Here is a 24032-nt window from a genome sequence, read left to right as displayed (position 1 = left end):
CAACACAGTGTGAAGAAACAGGCGACGATGACTTCCAGAGTTTTCAGAGCCAAGAGTGTGTCTTGCAGGACTTGGCATCTAAACGTTCAGAATATGAGACTACCCCCCACCAAGGGACTGACATGTGGGACCTACCTGTGCCTGGCATGGTCACCTCTACTTCAGAATATGAAAATGTAGGAGCTGGCCCTTGGAGCCTGCCATCCTCCCCTGATGCTCATTCTAGCCCCGTAGTAGACATGATACAGCTTGAGGAGCAGTCTAGCCCTTTTATAGCTGTGACAAGACCTAATCAGATCGAGGGGCCCAATCAGAAGGCTGACCCTCTGGGAAACACTGAATCCAGAGCAGATATTTCAGACAAAGAACAGACGACCAACCAAGTGTTCCTTTTTGAGGGAGCTAGTGAGTTGGGTCACATGATTAGCAGTGAAGTAAGTTCAAATGAGAGTAATGAGGACCAAACAACATCAAAGGAAGCTGATTGGATTGAGCAACATGGTGATCATTCCCCATTTGTCCTGGTGGACTACTCCACTGTCACTCAGACCACTTCACCTAAACATCATTCATGTCCAGGAGAAGCTGCTGATGCTCAAGTGCCGTGTGACCAATCATTATCCCCAAGCCTTGTTGATAATCCTGTGTCGAAAGATCATGCCAGTGAAAGTGGTCATGACAATGAGAGCAATGGAAATGCAGTGGGAAAAACTACAGAAACCATGTCCTTAAGCTCCAGCTCTGGGGGGGATAGAGACACGCTGAAATATAGCCCGGACAGCCTTCACCCAGGTAGTCGAGACGAACTCCGATCCAATTCAGATGGAGATTCATCATCAGGCCTAGAAATGGATTACATCATTGTGTCTGGCACAGTAAAAGAAGCTGAGAGAGAATGGCACGATAGGCCTAAACAGTGTGTCAGTCAATCAAAAGGTACAAGAAAGTCCATGGAGACATTTAGCATGCTTTCTTATGCTGCCACTGTTCTACAAGCCCAAGCCAAAGCTGCAAACAGAGGGCACCAGGAGAACCCAGAACAAAGTATACAAAACCAAATTATCAGAGGTACTGACAGCACACTAAGCAAAGTAACAGAGCAAAGTCAAGCTGTCTCATGCCCACAATACCAAGCAAGTCTTGATATTACCACTGATCATCACATGGTGCCACAAATAATCAGTCCTAGCCAGTCGAAAACTAACTCTAAATCTTTTCATCAGTCAGATTCAAGATCAACAGAATGCAGTCCAACACAGGTAGAAGAAGGCAACTATGACGATAAGTCAAGCTTTGTGGCCAGAAGTGTGTCCCCATCACTTAGATATCCATCAGACCACTTCCTGAAGACCAGAGAGGAAGTTTATGTCCATTCACAGATTTCAATGGAAGATTCAGACGAGGGTGGGCAGTCACCCTCTGCACCTACACAGTGCCCCACTTCCTTGGGAGACCTTCAAGGCTGGGGGTCCCAGTTAGTGGGACAGGTTGCACCGCCAACCACATGTGAACCACAATCACCTATACTTACCAACAGTTCAGTCTCCCACACCAGCTCTTTGCTTGGTACCCCTTTAAGTGAATCTGGCTATTCTACTCAAAGAGGACTTGGATTACCATTTTCTGGAGATTTGATGGAGGATGAGAATGATGAGGAAGAGCTGGAGGAGATAACTGATAAAGAGAGCACAGAAAGACAACAGTCAGGATCTTGCGATCTGCTAAGCTTCACTGAGGAGCTGGTTGGAGGTTCATCATTTCAACAAACAGGTTTACAAACTCTTGAGCCACAGAGGCTCCTACCAAATACAGTGGATTACTATAATGGCCAACCTGTAAGGACTGTTGATTGTGATGAATGGTTGACTGAACAACACGTTGGAGATCATCAATCTTCTCAAGATCGCTTTTCACCTGTTTCAAGGTAAGCAAAAACTGTCTTAAGCTCTGTTTTATTCTACCTTGGACACATTTATAATTATTCAAAAGTAAGAACAATTATGTCATACCAAAAAAAAATGAAGATAGATATTAAAGTTAAAAGACAACATACTCACCCTTAAAATATTTGTTAAACCAAACTACATTAAAAAAACACAACATCATTTTGTCATGTACATCTGCTGTAGCCTTGCAAATGGTTATTGTTTGATTTCCAATTTTTTTAGATATCTGTTACTGAGACTTCTAACTCTACACTAGAGAATAAATATGCCTGTGCTCATGTATTGGTTCTGCTCAAACACACACACACACACACACACACACACACACACACACACACACACACACACACACACACACACACACACACACACACACACACACACACACACACACACACACACGTGCCGTGCCAACCACCCCTTCCCTCACGCTCCTTTAGTTCTCTGTTCAGTGTTTTAGTCTCTACAGCTTTCACAATGGTGTGAATGTCAGAGGAATATGGGAATCACTGAACAGACGGTCGAAATTGAGCTAAAAGGCCCTCGTGAGGAAATGAGTCTTGTGTGTGTGTTGTATTGGTGAGTGACAGACTAAGATTGACAGTGAGGATGTGAAAATGAATATGAGTGGTGTGACAGAAACTGATTTTGTGTCCGTCTGTGTGTTTGTGTATTGTTAGCGCAAAACAAACTGCATTTGTATGTGCATGTATTTCATGTGATTGTCAGCAAGCTTTGATCTGCAGCTCTGTGTGTGTTTATAAATCTGTTTACGCCTCATTAAATATGCATTACCTGCCTCATTACAGCTGGAGCCCCACCACAGCTAATGGAAACAGCTCCCCTAGCTCTCTTAGAAGGTGTGGGTGTGAGTGCATGCGTACAGGACTGTGTTTGAATGTGTGATTAGGTAATACCCAATGTATCAGTCAATAATAGTTTGTCCGTGTAGTATCAATTTTACATTATCAATGAGTGAATACAATAGCCTCTTTGTGTCTATGTTTTTGTTTGCTTCTGTTGAATTGTTTTTGATATACTGTATGTGAAGTGGACTCATTGCTTCAATGTTTGTTATTCTGGACAAGTATTGCAAGATTTGGTTTTCAAATTAATGAATAGCAAGCATAAAATGATTCTGGTTTGTGTGGATTTAAACACTGTTAAAAGTACCCTGTGGAGTTTTCTTGTAAACAAATGTTCTGTTTAAATAAGTGTTACTCACCAAAACACAATGTGTGTCCTTGAGTCCTAACAGACATGTTGAATGCATTTCCTTCTTCAGAAAACATTTGCAATACATCTTATTTGTAGCTTTTGCAACCTGTTTTTGCTGGGGCAGTTCTACATTTCCTTTCGGACATCTTTCAATCACTTATAATTGCAGGAATATATATTGCACTTGCATTCTCACCACACACGTGTCTTCATGTGTGTGGTGAGAACAGATGCAACACCCACCTGCAAACACCGTGCTTTATATTGCTACTAGTGGTCAAAAACTCCACAGGTTACCTTTAATGTAAAGCTAATATTATGATTTAAACTCAACAGTGTGTTGGACAAGCCACAGAACAGCAATTGACCAATGAAGATCTCATCTTGCAATCCATTAGAATATAGTATATATATTATAAAATATAGAATACAGTGGAGCAGATCATGAGTGTATTGAATATAGTAATTTAAAGAAAAACATGAAAATGTTAACGTAAAAAAACACGAGTCATACAAAATACTAAAGGCAAATGGATGAGGTTCCTTGTCTCATTTGAATTTCTCCTTCTTTCTGTACTGATCCCTTATCCCCTATTCCCCTGAAAGAGGACAACAAGATGCGACTTCACAGCTTTCCTCCCCGCCAACCAACGAGAACGCTGCTTACCAGTGGACAGGAACTGAGAATGTAACCCAGGGCCAAACACAATACGGCTACAGCTACCACCACATTGACCATAGAACTGAAAACCAGTGTGCCCAAACAGCCTGTATGGATGAACATGGTTCTGAGTTTCAATATACAGCTGAAAGCCAGTATGGAGATGACTCCAACTCCATGTTCGCCTATGAACTCCAGTCCTCTCAGTATCAAGCTGATGGCCAGAGTCGGAATGAGACTTACGAGTTTGACGGACAGCCTTTCTACCAATCAAATGTCCACCCTGAGAGGGAAGATCATGCGCTGTATATGCCAGAGGAAAATATTTACTCTCTCCCATCAAGGTGAGCTTTCGCTCATACTGACTAAATGTTGCTCCTCAGTAGGTTCAACAGACCCAGCACTGTGTGAACATGTGGGTGCTCTCATGTCCTTTTTGTATCAGACATCCCTTTTTCAAGTTAGCCTCCAAAAGACAATGTCATTTTAAATGAGATGTTCTTTCATTGTCTTTTCTTAAAAGCTGAAACATGATCATAGTTGTTTACTGTTCATTATAAATGAGGGAGAAAGAGAGCGCTAAGGATGTGCATAGACTTTCCACAGACTAAAAGCTGTACTACTGACTTTTACCACAAAGAGGCAGCACAGATCATTTTAACGCTGGAATCAGTCCTTACAATATGTTGTACTTTGATGAACAGGTTCAAATATATTTACTACTATTTCAGTGCGTCCTGTGACATGATACATAATACAAAATGGTTTGAAGAAGCAAGATTGGGTTCATTTCTGATTTACAGAACTCAAAATGTACAAAGATGTGGCTGTGGCTATAGGTCATGCAAAAATGATCTACCCAAATCAGCAGGAGTGAAATTTAAAAGAAGTGTCAGTTTTGTTTATAGAGACCAATACCACAATTTCCCCTCAATTAGTCCACACATGATACCCCCTTTCTTTACACCATCAATAAGGATTAAGAAAAATAGAAAGAACTGCAGGAGGAGTACTGACTTGACCAGCGTATACCAATACAATATAGAACATCACAGGGTGTTTGTCTATATATATTCAGTTAGTGTACATGCATGTAGTGTGTGTGTGTGTGTGTGTGTGTGTGTGTGTGTGTGTGTGTGTGTGTGTGTGTGTGTGTGTGTGTGTGTGTGGTGTGTGTGTGTGTGTGTGTGTGTGTGTGTGTGTGTGTGTGTGTGTGTGTGTGTGTGTGTGTGTGTGTGTGTGTGTGTGTGTGTGTGTGTGTGTGTGTGCGCGCGCGTGCGTGTGCGTGTGTGTTCTGCAGTTTAATTGTTCCTTGTTAGCAGTTGCACCATGGTACTTGTTTTGCCCCACTTTGTAATTGTGATGACCTGCCCCCTCTTTGGGATGCACCACCCTCCCCTGTCTTGTACTCTGTGTGTTTGCGTGCACGGCAGACCTAATCAGGTGGTCACATGACCTGATTATGATTGTGGAAAGAGTGGTTCAGTCTCTCTGATAGGAGAAGAAGGAGTAAGTGAAAGGTAGGTGACAGAGATTATTGAAAAAAGGGAGGAGGAAATGTGCGGGTGTCGTTGTTGCTATAATCATGTGTACTGGTTTCTCAGTACTGCTTCCCTCTATTGTTACCAGGCCTTATGTTAATCAAGTCTGTTAGAGGGGCTTTGGTTGGGGGAGGTAGCAACACTGCTCAGTATTGTTTCCTCTTCCCACACGTGCAGCCAGGGAATGAAGCAGTGAGTTTCTTTCTCTGTCTGCTTCTGTTATCTTTTTATGTCCAAAGTCAAATGAACAGATTTGAAACTCTTTCTCATTTGCTGTCATGGGAAAAGTTTTCTTTGTAGATGATTGTCTTTGTCTTGTTTGGCCCAATACTATTCGTAGCTGTGCCTCTGGTGGCAGTGGTGATAGCGATGATAATTTATGTTGTGGCTTATTATTGTGTTTCTGTGCCTCTGAGCAGACACTCCCAACAGGGAGACGGTGCATCGGGGATTATGATGAAGACGGCCTCCAGTGAGGAGGCTGCTGAGGAGATGGATAACAGAGAAGGTAAATAAACAGCAAGATAAACTAAACTTCTCTGATTTACCCTATCAAGGAATAATCTCTTTTCACTATTATGTTTTACAGACTTAAAGAAAGTTGCATTGGGGGAAATAACAGTGATTGAAAACATTTCTCTGAAAAACATATTTGAATCTAAGAATAAAATCAAACCATCTCTCTTTGACCAGATGCACCATCCTCAGCTGATGTGTCAGGGGGCTCCAATCAGAGGAGAAAGTTGACAGCTCCACCAATGAATGTGTCACTGGACCGCAGTGAGGGGTCTCTTCTCTCAGAAGATGCCCTGGACACTGAGGACGATGCCTTGGATACTGGAGATGACCTGGATGTCAATGTAGACGAGCTGGACAGTCCTGATGAGGCAGACGAGCTGGAGTTCAACAGACACGGTCAAACACCTGAAGACACAATACAAACATGCACACAGCCACACTGACATTACATATTGTCTAAAAAAGTATAGTTATTGTCCTGTAAAATTGTCTTTATTTCACAAACAGGTGACTCAGAAGAGTCAAATATGGATGCAGGAGCAGCATCAGGTGATGCGATTGCAGCACACAGAGCAGCTGAGGAGAGCAGGGAAAACCGTCTGTGGAGGAGTGTGGTGATCGGAGAGCAGGAGCATCGCATTGACATGAAGTGCATTGAGCCATACAAAAGAGTCATTTCTCATGGAGGTACGCAAATACAAATGTTTAAAAGCTGTACCTGTTTCTTTATGTTTCATATCATTCTATCATATTGAGTCTAGTGATGCTCTGCCTTTTGACAGTTGGTGTGTCTTCCTCGTTCATGATTAAATTAACTTATGGTAAATCATTTCCAACTCAATGTTAGAAATGACTAAGTGGTGGATAACTGCACATTGTGTCTTTTTATTTTGTCAGGTTATTATGCTGAACAAAATGCCATCATCGTGTTTGCAGCATGCTTCCTACCAGACAGCGACTTTGACAATTACAATTATGTAATGGAAAACCTTTTTCTGTAAGTATAGCTATGCTTCATGATGTAGTGTAATACAAGCGAACATCAAATGATGTCTTGATTTGTTGCACAAAGATTTTCCTTCATCGGAGCATAGGGGCCACATCAAACCATTAAAAAACAGTTCTGACCAAAACGGCTCACTTAAATGTGAACTTGGAATTGATTATTTACTGTATTTTATACAATTCAATTAACTAGAAAAACACTGGTGTTGCTTTTGTAGCAGTTCTTATATATTATCGTCTTTACACAGCATTTTCTATGTCTGCGTAGGTATGTAATAAGTACGTTGGAACTAATGGTGGCAGAAGATTACATGATTGTTTACCTGAATGGTGCCACACCTCGCAGAAGGATGCCGGGCTTTACCTGGATGAAAAAGTGCTACCAAATGATAGACAGAAGGTACTATACAAACAAGAAAATGCAATGTATAACTGTTATTATTGAAGCACACAAACATTTCTGTGTAAGTTTTAATTATATAAGCAAAAGTTGATATGCATACAATTATGGAAGCTCTGCTAAGCCTACATTATTTTGTAAATACTTTTTGACGATCGCTTGTGCTGTACCAGTAGGCCAGAAGGGGGCGTAGTAAACCATAGACTGTAGGGATAAACCTACTGCAAACCTTAATTTTTAAATGCTCAACAAAAGATGTGAGATAAACTCAGTTGTAGATTTTGTTTTAAAAGAGAATTATCTGTGTCAGTAAGTACTAGTTCACTCAACCCTCTCCCTATACTGACAGACAGTCAGTTCACTGAGCTTTCATTTGACACTTCAGACACTGAGAATCATCATTTTGAGTGATCATTGAGGCAGATCTATAAATGCTCAGATACTTGTGCTTCATTGATGTATAATGGTAAAACTCTGTAAATAATGTCAGTGACAGAAATAAATCATAGGAGCTTAGTTCCCTGTGTGTACTACCTCTTATCTTCATTCTACTCCTATAATAAAGTCTACTTTATAGCAGCAAGCAGGAATGATACACATGGAATACCTAATAATAAGTCAATATGGTATTAGTTAAACCTTTACTAATCTTATTACACCACTACTGCTTCTCCTCACAGACTGAAGAAAAATCTTAAGATGTTCATCATTGTCCATCCTTCCTGGTTCATAAGGACTCTGCTGGGAATCACCAGACCCTTCATAAGGTTTCATTTTTGTAGTAAACATTTAGATGACACATACACACACATCATCACAGTAGTTGACAGGAAGTAAAGCGCAACAGAGGTTTACATTTGTTTTACATGTACACATTCCTCTTTTAACTTATATTCCACCAACAGTATGTGTTTCCAGGTTTTTATATTTAACTTTCTGCATCTATGGGTTTACTTTTTTAAGTATTAGCACTTGACAACACTACAAATCAAAATACAACAACCTATTTGTCCAAAATCACATTTTGTTTACATTGGAAACACAATATTTCACATTACTGATATAAACCATATGTTTCTGTCTCTGCAGCTCCAAGTTCAGCAGCAAGATAAAGTATGTGAACAGTCTGCGAGAGCTTGGAGAAATCATCCCAATGGAGTACGTCCACATTCCCCCCAGCATTGTAAAGTGAGTAAGCTCTTCTTAAAGTGTAACGTATAAAACCACACATCACAAGTTGAAAACGATTACCCTTTCATTTTTTTCTTGTGTAAAAACAATGTTTGTATTTCTTTGAGTTTTTGGAAAACTTCCTGTCAGGTCTATGTTTTTGGTAACAGCCTGACACCTTAATCCCCATGAATTGACAATGTAACCATTGTTAGTACACTTCTTTAACCAATGCGTCCCCCTCCTTAGTATATTCAGTTGAAATCCTCAGTCATAGGATCATTTCTTTTGGCGGCTGTTTGTGGACTAAAACATTTCTCACTCTGCCCCAAGGTATGACGAGGAGAGGGGTATACACAAATTTGCATGCATGAGGTAAATCGACTAACTTGTCTGTACTGACATTTTTTGAATTTTCACAAGCAGGGACTAACCTTTTACTGACTATTGGCTGCCTTCTTCTTCAACATAAAATGAGAAAGATTTTGATTTGCTTATTTCTCTCAGTTTGTGATGTGCCTGTTCCTGTAGCTCGGTTAATATTTTGTTAAATGTTAGTTGAGATCTAATGACCAAATACAACCTAAGTTATAAACCAACAAATAAACACAGTGACTTCCATACGTGGGGCAGGTCTTACGGTTTGTTTTCAATCGACCTGAAATGCATAATGTGACCGAATCATACTGTCAGTCGACCTTGCAGACAAGTAGCAGAGACTGGACTCTCTCATAATTGGCAGCAACATATTACCACAGTGTGAAATAATATGAGGTACAGTATTCTAACTGCAGCTGGCTAATGATAGATTTCAGTGAGATGAGTTAAAACTATTAGCATCGTGTGTTTGAGACTGGGCACAAACTATTGGCCAGTAACCACAATAACTAAAACTAAGTCATAAAGGTAGCAGTGTTAATTGTTCGGTGGGACTTTATTGGTACCACCAAAGCAAAACACAGTAGTTGGTGTAAATTGCCAACACAGTCTCACACATCTTTGATACTTAGAGAACATTCATGTACACCACTACCAGGCTGCTATTCAAGAAAAAATAAACAAATGACCAATGCTGTTGTTTTCTTGTGGTTAGGGCCGTATCTCTGTGGAACATACTGTATATGTTTTATGATTTGTATGTGTCTGTTTGCTGTTTGGAGTTATTTTGCAAACAAACTTCCTAACACACGCACATGCTTGCTGGTGCTTTGATGAAAATAGAGCGATGTTGAGAACATGGAAAAATTAAAGCTGTCTTATATTATACTTCATTTCTATTCATTATCGAAGGGAGGGTGTCTTGAGTCTGAAAACTAGAGACTGACCTAGAACCAGTGTTTGTGAAAAAGGGTTCACTGTATAAGGGTACAATGTTCTTTGGTTTAATGTTGGTAAATTATCCTCCATATGCATTGCAGTGTATCTGGGGCTCCCTCTTTCAACCTTAAACACTACCAATTTAGAGAACTGATGCTTGTTTTCCATTCCTTTCATCCACCCTCCAATGGCAGTCTGGAAGCAGGCTACTAATCCCCAGCAACTGCATGTGTACTGACAATATGGTTGCTCCCTGTCAGCTGTTCACCTCCCTCACTAACCTTTGCTCTCTGCCCTCTAACTTAATGCTTAACCAGACTGGATACTGCATTGCAGGACACATCTGCTAAGTAAGTAGAGGGCCACTCTCTGTCAGCAAGGGAATTTAACAGAGACAAAGAAGGACATGATTGCTGAATCACCAACATTCGATGAATTAGAAAAAGAAATAAAAAAATAGGTGTTTACCCAATCAAACAGCACGTAGACACTGCAGAGATTAAGAGAGACTGAACGAAAACATGCTGAGACCACAACTTTCTTTAATAGTAACAATCTTTTTTCCTGTAGTAATGTGCCGAGTCTTTGTATATTGTATATCTGTCTTAAGCTCTGCCTCTTTCTATCATAGAATAACTTGACTGGCCAAAAATCTTATCTACTCAACTAACTGCTTTAAACCCCAAGCAGGTCTTAGTGATAAAATACTGATTAGCCAAGACAAGGACACATACAGCACGGATATGCCTCAAGAAAATAAATGTTTATATTTAAGATTATATTGACATTGCACAAGTGTACTTTAGATATTTCCCTGCAGTAGAACATTGAACAATTATGTGTCTTTAGCCTACAAAGTATGTGCTAGTGTTTGGCTGGTTTCTGAGGTAATTTATACTTTAGCAAAGCCGGTCTCCTGCTGTATTGAATGAATCGGTGTTTATAAGTGAAGAATGGAAGATAATTGATAAAGGCAAAGACAATTCAACTCGTTTTATTTACAATCAGTTAAAATACAAAGTACAATAATAAGACAGAATGGAGATGAGAAATAGGACATACTAATAAGCTATCCGAAGCTTGCGAATAGGGGACTATACAGAAAAGAGAAGGTATTTGAAATACATCTTAATAACAAGTCTAGAATTGGCTTGAGTTCATTTATTGTACAGAAACATTTAGAACCTACATAATAACTAACATACATCCTAAAAAGTATACTAATCTAATTCTAACAACTAAATTGTCCCAAAGAATGTATTTGATTAGTCTAGAGTAGACATAGGTGAGCATCATATTTAACCTCCTGCAGAGCAGACGCATCACTCTGAGTTTTATTATATGCTTATTAAACTGTCTTTTGTGCCACTGCGAATAAATCTAAGAGCTGGCCTGGTAACCAGTGTTAACAGAAAAACGCTGTATATAATGAGATGTGCCGTTTAAATTAAGATGATAATATATCTGCATCTGCTACAAGCAAGAAGCCCTTGCAGAGGTATCCAGTTTATGATCTGACTTCTGTTTTTATTTCTCACATATCATTCAGTTTTTGTTTGCCAATCCCCCTGCTATAAATGTATAATTCTAATGCCATGATGACAAAGATGTATTAAAATTATTCCTCTCATCTTCTCCCCACATCAGAGCCGACAAGAAGGGGAACTCTTTTGTCTGACAGTAAAAGATCCCGGACTGCTGCCCGTCTTCTCCCTGCATTATGCTGTACTCTGCTATGGCATATTTGAATATAAGCTAGTCGGCAGCATGACATGTACGGCACATAGTTGTTACAACAACAACTAGAAAATGGTTAGAAAAGGAAGATGCTGTGGTACAAAACATCAGGCAGCTGCTTGTTCATTGAGCAGAGTACCAACCTGAGGGTGCTGGACATAATACTGTATTTACAGTGCAGAGACTGTCACTGTGCTGAAGGGAAGATGCTTTATCCTGTATTACTGTACATCACACAGCACTTGATTGTGTTACACATTCTGTAGCTTTTATTTCCTTTGTCTTAATCTTTAATTAACACAACTTGTATTATTATGTCATTTACTTTGGAGAAATTACTAACAGGCTTATTTTTAATTCATGTATTAATCTACCCTGCCAGTTGCCATCTGTACCTTTTGTAAACCATGGTAATAATAAGTGTGGATTCCTCGAAGACGTAGAAAGGCTTATGACTTTTACCTTATTACCAAACACATGAAAAGACAAGTTTTATTACCTCCCATCTGTTCACAAATAAACACGTATTTTGCTTTGGCAATTGGTTATTGGTGTGGACTGTAACGTTAAGGGATACTCTATTCAGACCATAGTTTTAGGTATTAAAGGTTTACAAAAAAGATGATCCAATCACAAAAAAAGTATTTGTACTGTAAATGTCTGGTATGTTTGTAATGGCATGAAACAAATGGTCAAACTGTTGTATGAATAGTTTACAATTGTTCAGATGGCTCCTGTCACAGTGAGTTTTATATTATTCCACCATCCCACTCAACATCTCTGGAAACTTCTAAAAGGCTGTCTCTAGGCTGTTCCACTAACACTGTCACTGTGAAAGTACTTGCACTCTTAAAGGTAGCAAAATAGCAGGGATCTATGATTGCCCTTAAAGTTCAGTGCACTGCAAACTCAATTAAACACATGCAGAAAGACAAAACAAAAGAAAACTCAGAAACATAACACATAAGCTCCAAATACAGAACCATTCTGCAAAAACAGAACACAAAAGCAATTGCATAGATGCTATATATAAAGAACATAGGCAAATATAGAATGCAGATTTCACAAAGTTCTCTGTATATGCAATGTGATTCTGTATTTACTTTAGTTTGTCTATAAGTTGCAGTGCGTTTAGCTCTCGGGGCCATCGTAGCTGCAGTAACGTATTGCATGCTTTCAATTGCTAGTTTGAGTGTGTGTGTGTGTGTGTGTGTGTGTGTGTGTGTGTGTGTGTGTGTGTGTGTGTGTGTGTGTGTGTGAGAGAGAGGGGGGGTGTGTCTACTTTAACATGCTTTTCTTATATTATATTTGTATACACTTGTTTGTTGCTTGCAAGGTATTCATTTGTTGTTAAAGTTGTTTAACTTAATTAAATATGTGTTCCTCCTTGGCATTCCTGTCAAAAAGTACCATATACAATACACTACAATAAACACAGTGCTCATTGCCTAATAATCAAAAGTTCTCACTGTTTTTGTTCTAAAAGATTAAAACACAGATATTATCTCATTTATGTTGACAGTGTCAACAGTGAAGAGTTTCATTAACATCATTATTGTGTCACTCCTGAATAGGTTTAGCGCCATTGTTTTGCTGGAAAATAGATGTTTTGCTGGAAAATAGATATTTTCCAGAGACACTGTTCTTTTGCACAATGTCTAGACTTCATATATATGTATAAAACACAGATACCTGCAGTGCTTACTGCATGCTCCTGCTTTAATTATACAAATATCTGAAAGTATTGCAATCACTCATAATGAATTCATGAGGTTGTAGTGTGGCATGATTAAGTCTTGTTGAATGTACACATCTCAGGGAGAAAGTCATAAAAACCTTTATTAGTGTAACTAAGGTGGAGACTAGCTGAATTGCTAAACTGGCAATAGTACCAAAGGTTGCATACAGGACCTACAGTATGTCTACCTTTGTATGCAATCATATTAAAATAAACATGGAATTAAACACTGTATGAATTTAAAACCAGGACCTGGTTTATGTTAGACAACAGAATTCATAAAGCAGGATCATGAAGTAAAAAATAAAGAATATTTACCAAACACATTGGCTACTCACAACCCACAAACTACTAATGTAGATGGACATTCAGGTTTTTGGTAAACAATTACTTCAATGTGGAAGCATTTGAACGAGGCCTGAAAGCAATAATTGTTAAATTGTATTTAACTGACAGTCAATATTATGTCAATGTATGTTGCTGCCTGAGCCATGGTCATAGGCCATGGTCAGGGGCGGTTCTAGGGGGGGGGGGGTGCCCCCCTAACACTGACTTTGGACCCCCCTGTGGCCCCACTGAAAATGAAAAAAAAATGAAAAAAGTTTATGATTAAACGATTTCTTGGCTGACGGAATAGGCGGAACTAACGATATTTGCCATTCCAGTCGGACCCATTAGAGCAGGGGTCTTCAACACGTCGATCGCGAGCTACCGGTATATCGCAAGCCCTCAATAGCCCCCACTTTACAAATATGTTTATTTAATTTTTTTAATGCAAGCCGTCATCGCCACGGAGGAGCGCACAGCCTCTGTGAGCGAGCGAAACAGAGAGAGAGAGAGAGAGAGAGAGAGAGAGAGAGAGAGAGAGAGAGAGAGAGAGAGAGAGAGAGCTAGAGAGAGCACACCTTTATCTATTTAATATAGTTGTAAAAAATAAAGTAAGAAATCATTCCAATGTGTACTATAGGACAGTAAAAAAAAAAAAAAACAGTTTAAAAGGGGAGTGATTAGTCAAATATGCATAAATAAAAAGAAAGAATGCTAACTATAGGTAACATAAGATAAGAATAAACTAGTTTAAATGATTTGTTATTGGTTGTGATCATATTCTAAAGATGTTTGGATTATTGAAAAGTATACAGCTCCCTTTCATATGAGTGTTGAGAGCTGTATCCATAAATTCATTTTGTGCTCAAAGTGCACCAGATTGATGCATTTCACTTCAACATTTAAAAAACACAGACCCAAACAGCACACAAAGGTTAAAGGTAAGCATATAATAATGTGTAATGAAACAAATACAAATAACTGTGTTGCATTGTTTTCTTATGCGCAATTACTTCATACTGTCTTTGTCTTTTTCGTCCTGCATTTATTGTGCCCCCCTCAGAAAATAACTGGCCCCAGCCTGGCCCCCCCCAGTCAAATTGGTCTAGAACCGCCACTGGCCATGGTTAGGGTGCCAGGGGAAGCATAGTCCTCTTGTCGCCCTCTTGTGGTTTGATTCAGGAGACTACCAGCAAACCTTGCAGTTAAGTCAAGAAGCCCGGCTACCATCAAGACATTTCCAAAAACACAAAGTTGTATAGGAACGACAGTACACTGTGTCTCTCCTAAAACTCGCCGTGCGACCCGTCGCTAAAGGTGCTTTATTAAACACTTTATTTGTTATCAATTAATCATCCACATGAGAAAACCTGCGTCGTATTTCCACGGATGAGACTGTGAATGCCTCACACGTAATAGCTGTATTTCCTACAACACCTGAACACAACACGTGACTGCCAGCCCGCTTTGGTCACGCGGTTGATGACATCAGCAGCAGCGTTACTGACGTTGATATGTGACTACACATGTAATATTACACCACACATGTAATATGTCTACTACTTCATGGTCACTTACATACTGAGAGTGGAACTAAGCGAAACCGGGACCGTCATTTGTTGAGAACTCAACTCCCAAAAGCGTCGGATAAAACCGTTTCAGGAACCAGGAGTCTCTATTGAAGCTAACAGCAGCTAGCCTAGCTGGTGAACTTTTACCATCGTTGCTCATTGACAATAAACGTTATCTAACTCGAGCAAGCTAACCAGGCAGGTGTAGCTTCGTGCGAGGACGGACTTTGAACTGTACCGGGAGGAGATTCTGGTTGTGTTGATTGTCAGAAGAGTTGCTAGGTGGTGCTGCTGGCTGATTTACCAGTCCGACTTCCTTGTCTTGTTCGAGGTCATTCTGTAGCGTCCATCTAGCCAGCTGTTATCGGGAAGCTAGCGGTCATGAAGAGCCTTCCGTATTTCTGCCGGGGAGAGGTCGTCCGAGGCTTCGGGAGAGGAAGCAAAGAACTGGGGATCCCCACTGGTGAGTTTATCATCTTCCATTCATATATTTGGGTTTTTAAGTGGCTAACCTATAGCTACCGTAGACAACGTTAGGTCAGTCTGATTGTTATTGGGAGTAACTTAATCAGAGAGAGAACCAGACTATAGCATTAACATCGACAGTCTGTAGTTGTTGTGCAACACAGCTATATAACATATTTACCCAAATGTGCACTCTGGCGATTCTGCAGGTACCTAAGTTATCATGTATAATGGTTTCAAAGGTTTAGTTACCGACAGCATTAGTGACAGCTTTTTAAGCAGGTCTCGAGTGCGCACCGTTTTTTGGACTGGGGTAAATGTCAGTTGAGTAAAATAACTTGACAGATGATGTAAGCTGTGATATTTACTGAAATTATAGTTTATATGAGATGAGAGATGTTTCCAGAAACGCGTCGTGAGCGTGCAAATGAATGGAGAATAACTTAATAACATGACGCAGTAAAGATAATGTATCGCTTAAGTGTAAAATCTAATGAAAATATTCTCATGTAAAATCATCAAAGCATTGAGTAATAATAAAGTAACACCTTTTACATAATCTAAAAATGATTAAGCCACAAGGTCCAAGAAAGAGTTTGTTTTGTTTGTTATATGAACATTTTCAAACCGGCCCTCTTGTACTGTAAATCCTGTAAAAACACTTATTACTTCTGTCAAACAGAGACAGGTTGCTTTATGTATCCCACAACAGGGGACACGTCCTTTCATTACATTTAGGAATATATTATTCTTGAGCAATCCATATCAGATTTACAGAACAGTAGTATGTCTAGGCATGCAGGGCTTCTAAACAGTGAATACATTTGTAAATGTTTCTCCTAAAAGTGTTCTCTGTTTTAAATAAAAAGTCAGACTTTCTAATGCTAACAGGTTCTGATTCTTCCCCCTCTTCTCTCTCCCATCTCCAGCCAACTTCCCAGTCTCAGTGGTGGACCATCTTCCTGCAGATATCGGCACAGGGATCTACTATGGCTGGGCTTGCGTCGGTAACGGTGATGTCTTCAAGATGGTGATGAGCATAGGCTGGAACCCATACTACAAAAACACCAAGAAGTCCATGGTCAGTATTATTTTAAGGCAGTATTCACTGCAAATGGTGTTTTTCAGTTTAAGAAAGTGTTTGCATTGCAAATCTATGTATAAGTTATCAAATCTGTTGTCTTTGACAAGGGTTTAAAACCAGTAATGTTGTCGTCAAAAAAGCTGTGGTCCTTCCACAATGGTACATAACATATTTGAATTTTAAAATAAAGAAATAACTGCTCATTAAAATAAAATTAGTAACTCATGTGTTGATATTGTAGAAAAAGAGGCCAAAATTGTTTAGTGGAATATAATGTAGGGATGTTTTCAACATGTTTTTATTATGACTATGATAGTACCGTAAACTTTGGACAGCCTCGGTACATTTTTCAGCATTTATTTAGCAAATTCCTCATTTGATTAATTTCAGACGCAGGAGCAGGGCTGAATGCAAGACATTGTAATACATCCTGGTTTGTTAACACTGTCAGGGAATAATTCTGTATACATGTTTACCTTTTGCCCTCTGACGCAGATGCCTAGCCTTGGGCAGCCGCTATCTCCCTTAAGGAGGGGCTGCCCTAGCATTTTGTTGTTGTTACCAGTTTATGTTCGGGCAACTCTCTGTCAGAGTGTTATTGTTGTGGGACACCTGGAACACATCCTTCTCGGGGTGTAGATGACCCCGAGCCATAAGCGACAACAAATGTGATTCAGTGTCCTCAGCTGTTTAGTCTATCTATTGAAGAATGTTGATTATTACACTCTGAACTAGTTAAAACCTGGAACTACAGGAGGGTTCTTCAGAATTGATGTGGCATCTCTACCGTGTGGTCAGATCGTGGCCCTGTGACATGTCTTGTGAATTCTCCGGCCGAAGCTCCAAATAAACCGTCAGTGTTTGTCATCAAAGCTCCAGCTCTCCTCGTGTCTCTTTGAGTCCTGACTCCATTGCTACAGAAGTTTCCCCCACAACAGGAATGTGGTGGTACAACACATTTGACAGTAGCAGTTCTCTTGTAAATATGACCTTTTTTTTTATAGGAGACTCATGTGATTCACACATTCAAAGAGGACTTCTATGGAGAGATTCTCAGTGTGGTCATGGTGGGCTACATTCGCCCAGAGAGGAGCTACGACTCACTTGGTATGAAATCCTTCTCTCTCACACTCACGCACTCACACAGTGGAATTCAATAGATTTATTGGAATGAAAGCTTAAAAACTATTTTTCAAAAGCATTGAAGTATAAATTGAACACATAAATAAAATACACAAAACCAATAATTTGAGCACTAACACAATACAGGTAACAGTTTTCCATTTGGATATTATTATAACTCACTCACTCAAAGATCTAAAATATAACCTGGGTTCCAGCTGTTAAATTATCCTCTTTACCCTCCATAATTTCCCACATCCTATACTCTCATTATTCTTCTCTTCGCACCTGACTTATTTTCTGCCTGTCTTAATTTCTCCCTAACAGAAGCGCTAATTGCTGCCATAAACAACGACATTGAGGAAGCCAAGCTCAAGCTGGAGCTCCCGGAGCATCTCAAACTAAAAGAAGACAACTTCTTCACCAGCGTTACCAGCCTGTCGTCAGCACCGCCCCCCACCACCGCGTCCACATCACAGACTATTATGAACGGTCACTAACAGCTGCTTACGACTGTAGCACACGTTCATCACACACCCCAGAACATCACAATGGTTTCTATTGACACACAGGTGTTTGCACTCATTAACATGCACAGCCTCATACTGAGATGTCTAAGCTGTCACCATGACTGCACATAATGGTAAACAACCAACCTTTTTTTTTTCTTATTGTATTTTTCTTTCACTTCCTCAATGTGTCTCAACTATTTAAGTTCCTGTTTGTGTTTATTGCACACAGCCAGTTAGATGTTTATTTGTATACATCCATACCAGATTGCCTCATATAAGAGCATAACTGTATGAATTTCTTGCTCTCACTGGTCCTGCTGTATATTTGGAATCTTTTATGTGAGAAGGTACCTATTGAGACCTAATGAGGTCATTTTGATCTGTAAATACCAAAAGACACTAACGGCCTGTAGACCCGACTCGTCTCTCACTGGTTAAAGACACACACATGTTATTTCAAATTTTGGGCATTATTATCAGTAAAAAAAAAAAAAACTGGTCGTACTGTTAGATGACTTTATGCAACAATGTGGCTAAATGCAATGAATAAGTGGAGATTAAATTATAACATTATAATAATATAATGGTATTAAAGTATCTTCTAACTTTCTTCATGAGAAAACTATTTCCCTTCCAGTGGGGCACTCATTATCACTGCCCTAAAAATACGAATGACCCAATTACACTGGAATTACATTTTGATTTGGGGTTTTTGATGCATTATGCAGGAAGAATATCGTATTGCTATGGTTATTTGATAACTAGCAAAATGATTATTGTTTAATGGAGATGAAGTTTTGGCTTTAGCTTGGCTGATGCTCTGACCTACAGTCCGTCAGTCACAGGTTGTTTGTGTGTGTGGTAAAACATTGATAGATGATATGGGATAACGTATAGGGTCACAGTACCCTGCTCTGATATGTACAAAGTGTAACAGTCACACAAATACACATTATATTCTTGATATATATATATATTACAGTGTTACCCTTTTTCCATTTGAATCTTTTATGTCAACAGAGACGTTGGAAAACTGTTTGCTCTGACGGGGGTTTTTGGGTCTGTGTGTGTGAACAACTGTTAAGAAAAAATAACTCGAAACATTCTAAAATACAACTACAATTCTGTGTGTACAATTCTTTGATCCCCTGTAAATATATGTTTTAAATGAAGTAGTCATGTGATTTTGGGTTTAAAATCGGTATTGCATTTGTGTTATTTAGGGAGACATGACTGAAATGTATGAATGTGGACATTCATCATGCCACAGTACCTATGTTAATTTCCAAAGAAGAGCTTAGCTGTTTTTCCCTCTCTATTATTACTCTGGTAGTTTGTTGCTTTTCTCAGTTTAGTTTCTTTACTGACAGGGAATGACAGAATCAACACAGGAAGCAGTACTTTAATCTTGTCGACAAACTGTCTGCTGTATAAAGCTTTCGTACATAATGAATGCTACATTACCCATAAATTCATCCTCTAAAGCACTTAATGTACAGAATAAACTTCAGTGCAACTTTAAATTGTGATGTGCTTCTTCTAACCGGTCGAAGATTTTAAGAGGAGCGTTTTCATTGCATGTCTGGAGTAAGGCCTCATTTCTTGCAATTCATTATTGTAGTTCCTCTAGTACACATGCGCCAGGGGTACTGTGCGTTCTTGCATACTGCATTTGTTGTTTTGGCAGCCAAGTCATAATGATGTGACTGACACCATTGCCTAATGCCCAGCTAAATGCTGCTAATTTCTTCTTATCCACAGATGTAGTTGTATTTGCTCCCTCTTTAAACTACTGTGTATTAAAAAACTAGAAGATAAGCAAGTCCTTCGACTCCTCAAGGGTCCCGTTTGTAGAAATGTGATATTTACAGCACAAGCTAAAAGGAAGTTGGTGTTTACAGTAAAAAATATGTTCCTGTAATTTCATTTAAGAGCTGATTCTTAAAGTTTTCCTTTTACTGTTTTTACTGACATTTCAGTCCAAAGCATTTAACATGTTATGGCTCAAGAAATGAAGGCCATTGTCAACGTAAAACACTCAATGGGGAGGGAGGTACCGTGGCAGATGTTCCTGAGTCAATGTTGTGTCTATTTGTTAGTCTGGTATCAGATAAGACACTGGACTCAACCTGCTCAGTATAAAGGTCATAGTACCAAAAGCCATGAAGGTTGATCATGAAGCTTATGAATTAGATCACAACTTGGAACCTTACAATCTGTCTTTTGGTAATACGTTAAGACTTATAACTTGAGTGTCTTCATTTTAGGTTTGTGTGAGAATACAGTTCTTAACATTAAATAGACAACAATGGAAATGTGATCTGATAAAAACCCCATGTGACATGGGACACAGATAAGGAACCAGTTTAATAAGGACCAAGGCTCAAATGCAACCATATTAGTGTACTAAGCTCAACCATAAAAGGGAACAGCTAACTGCATGCACCTGAACTCACCTCTGTACAACAGCAGACAATAAAATGAAAATGCACACTCATAACACAACTTAAAATCTAACTTTATTATGAAACAACAATTCACATTTCACCTCAATCAAGCACAGAGAAATATCCTAGTTATTTACTCTTTATACACTGGGTGGGTGGGTGAGATGAAGACCTGTTATTATCTCAGGGAGACAGCCATTAAAGGCAAATGAACAAACCTAAGGTCAAAACAAACTTATAGCTAAAATATCTTTGAGGGAAAAGTCCTGCAAAAATAATTTCTACTGCAAGCTTCTTCCATGTTTTGAGCAGTAATCTGGAAGCACACACAGACAAGCAGATGCCAGGATTGACTGAGGCCTAAACAAGATAAAAACCCCTGAGAAAGTTTTTGCTCTCTTTGTAAACTAACCTGAACCCATCCAAACAGTGCAAGGTTACAGATCAAATTGTGCTTTTGTGTAAAGTTTTCTTTGAATTATGAGCTGCCTCCTGCAGTGCGATACACAGTCCAGGTTACAAAATCAAACAACAACTCTAAAGTTACAACTGTGACTCAATCAAAGCTTTAAACTAGATAACGTATTTCACATTTATGTACCCAAGTAAACTGTGTTGTTAATAAAATAGACTAACATTTGTAATGAAGAAATAATGTGTGACGTTTTATCTTTCAAAAATCAAAGTTTTGTTTATTTAAATCTAGCTCTGCACATTTTTACTAATTTTAATGTATAATTGAGAAATGTTGTCTTAATATTAAGCAATATTAGCGGACAATAACTATTGTGTACATATACAATATTTTCAAATACAATTATTTATTCTATAAAAAAAATGTAAACAAAAGCATGAAATGAATAAGATTGTCAGCACGCCTGAGGTTCTGAAAAATACATCTAATTCCTCGTCCAATCAAATGATTAGGTTGAATTATGTTGATTACTGTAGATAGAATTTCAGTTCCAGCCATTATACATGTTTTATTATGTCCCATATTCATTGGTAAATGGCTAGTATAACTTAAATGTCTTTGAAATGTAAAGCTATTGAAAAACATTGATGTGTGCTTGTAACCCTCCCTCAACCACGTCTGCTCTTACTGCTGATTGAGCTAACGTCATATGAAGATTTCCAACTTTAAAAAAATGATTAAATACAGGCCTGGTGAAAAACAATTTAAAGCAGGAGCCACTTCTCTCCAGTCTTTTGTGTCCTCTTTTCATTTGTATTGGTAGCTCTCATCATCATACTCTAACTCAATCTCATCTTCATCCAAGAGTCCGTACTTGAACTTCCGGTACACTGTCCCATCTTGTCCCATGTACACAATATCCTCATCATCTTCGTTGTCTTCCTCGTCACCTTCACATTCAACGATTCGGTCATTGTACTCCCCATAGGAAGAGGTGGTGGGTTGTGAGGCAATGCCTACTTGGGTGTCCAGTTTCTCATAGCCTCCAGCTTTGGTTTTGGGTATGATGGCGAGTGTTTTAGATCGTGCGTTGAGGAAGAGGAAGACTCCTCCGCCCACAGAGAGGATAATAAGAACACAGACAGTGACAAAGAGTTTGGCAGTCCTGCCCTGAGCCTGTAACTCTTCTGCTTCCTTCATAACAAAGTTGACACCCTTGATGCACTCCACTGAGAAGAAGGAGATGAAGCACACAATTAGGTTACAACAACAAATGTGATTTGTATACTGGGTATGTGTTTTTGATGAATCCCTCTCTAACACAAGTGTGTTATACAATGCTCTTGTTTTGCTGGAATGCAGGGTTGTTTGTGATTGCTAGAGGCCAAAAGAGCTTGGAAAATTACTTAAAATAGGAACATATTTTCCATGATTATCAAATACAGGAAACCCCTGTTAGGCAGGAAGATACAACTCGTGTTTACACAGTGGGAAGGCCACCAATTACATGAATTATACAGGGTAGCCATTTCAAATGAAAGATGCCCTGATAGAATGTGACTGATGACGCACACACACACACGCTAACTATATTCCAGGAACACGACTCAACACAGTTTGGATCTGTGTGTGTTTTGTTGGAAGGTTCGTGTTTACCTTGTGAGGCCTTGCAGTCACAGCACTCCCAGGGTATTGGTTTGTTGTCATGGTGTGTCTCATTTCCACAGCAGGACAAGCAGCGGCCATCTTCAGACAGGATCTGGAGTGCGGGACACACTGTGCAGCTCCACGCGCCGGGACCGCGGCAGTCCAGGCAGGATGGGTCACATGCCTGGCAGTTTGGCTCATTGCTCGTGGAATCAGATCCCTAGAGCAACAGATGAACTCTGTGTCATTTTCATTTAATCTCTTACTCCTGCTTCATGACTTACAGTACAAAGCAGCCTTGTGTAAACTGCAGCTATCACTTTATTCTCAGGCAATTGTGATAGTTAGCTGAATAATAAATAACAAACACTCTGTATATGATTTAACAGTCATGCTGTTGTCACCTGTGGAGCAACGTAGAAGCCTAAAAGACACTGTGATGCACAGATGCCTCCCATAAACGTGTAGCCTTCATAGCAGGACTGACAGGCAAGAGCACCCTCATCTGGAAGGAGAGGGACACAGAGAAAGAGAGTTAGAAGTTAGAGAGGGATCACACAACAGGAAATACTGTCAAATGTCCTCACATGGTTGAAGGCGAATTTCCAGATTAAAAAAGCATATACAAAAGAGCAGCTGAAATCAATATAGCTTCAGGGGAAAATGTGATTGATAAGACATATATTCTAATAACACATATTATACCAAAGAAATTGTTCTGGTGTGTCCTGGCTTTTAGGGGTTTAGGATACTTCTACACAACAATTAATGCTCAATTGTCACACAAGAACACAGTGGCTGTACTGCATCGCCAAAAATTATCCTCACTCCAAACATTTGAGACTCAAATGAATAGCTGCAATTAACCAGCAGATTGTACACTCGTGTTTTGGTCATGTCCACAACTAACAAGTTACTGGGATACAACATTCAAAGTTTAATAGACTTTCCTAATCTATAATATGCAGGAATGTGCATCTTTGGTGTTCAGGGGGACAGAGATAGAATTACAAAAATAAACATAATTGTTTTATCTTTTGGCACGTACTGTAGGAGTCACCACATCCCCCAACTTTTCTCTATGCAGAACCTGGTGTAAATTCAAAAATTGGAGAAAATCTTGCCTTTGGGGGGCATCCTGAGAAAGTAAAATCCACTTGGGGTCCAACAGAACAATAGTTTATAAATTA

At 39.3% G+C, this 24032-nt stretch overlaps 4 protein-coding genes across 5 annotated transcripts in view; 3 read left to right on the top strand and 1 right to left on the bottom strand.

Moving 5' to 3' along the window:
* The first annotated feature begins 468 nt into the window (after window positions 1-468).
* On the top strand, window positions 469-3082 carry LOC117472762. Its single transcript, XM_034118152.1, has 2 exons — window positions 469-1924; window positions 2756-3082. Exons 1-2 carry the CDS (start codon window positions 723-725, stop codon window positions 2850-2852), a joined length of 1299 nt encoding a protein of 432 aa, XP_033974043.1. The 5' UTR covers window positions 469-722; the 3' UTR covers window positions 2853-3082.
* A 561-nt stretch (window positions 3083-3643) lies between these two features.
* LOC117472558 (protein prune homolog 2-like) lies at window positions 3644-12767 on the top strand. The gene is made up of 10 exons (XM_034117822.1): window positions 3644-3657; window positions 3771-4169; window positions 5786-5874; window positions 6060-6281; window positions 6393-6572; window positions 6783-6882; window positions 7159-7290; window positions 7971-8057; window positions 8380-8478; window positions 11425-12767. Exons 1-10 carry the CDS (start codon window positions 3644-3646, stop codon window positions 11453-11455), a joined length of 1353 nt encoding a protein of 450 aa, XP_033973713.1. The 3' UTR covers window positions 11456-12767.
* A 2295-nt stretch (window positions 12768-15062) lies between these two features.
* rfk (riboflavin kinase) lies at window positions 15063-19856 on the top strand. Its single transcript, XM_034118154.1, has 4 exons — window positions 15063-15613; window positions 16545-16696; window positions 17704-17806; window positions 18149-19856. Exons 1-4 carry the CDS (start codon window positions 15532-15534, stop codon window positions 18319-18321), a joined length of 510 nt encoding a protein of 169 aa, XP_033974045.1. The 5' UTR covers window positions 15063-15531; the 3' UTR covers window positions 18322-19856.
* A 978-nt stretch (window positions 19857-20834) lies between these two features.
* pcsk5b (proprotein convertase subtilisin/kexin type 5b) overlaps window positions 20835-24032 on the bottom strand; it is a 67891-nt gene continuing 64693 nt past the window's right edge. For both annotated transcript variants that reach the window (XM_034118093.1, XM_034118094.1), the window contains exons 35-37: window positions 23247-23347; window positions 22852-23062; window positions 20835-22424 (exon numbers count right to left, since the gene is read on the bottom strand). In XM_034118093.1, the coding sequence (XP_033973984.1) occupies window positions 22003-22424; window positions 22852-23062; window positions 23247-23347 (734 nt within the window). In that variant the 3' untranslated portion in view covers window positions 20835-22002. The remainder of the gene's footprint in view (window positions 22425-22851; window positions 23063-23246; window positions 23348-24032) is intronic.

Source organism: Trematomus bernacchii, unplaced genomic scaffold (genome assembly GCF_902827165.1).
Source record: "Trematomus bernacchii unplaced genomic scaffold, fTreBer1.1, whole genome shotgun sequence".
NCBI lineage: Eukaryota > Metazoa > Chordata > Actinopteri > Perciformes > Nototheniidae > Trematomus > Trematomus bernacchii.
The sequence above is the reverse complement of the archived record's forward strand: the minus strand, read 5'-3'. Positions and strand labels throughout refer to the sequence as shown.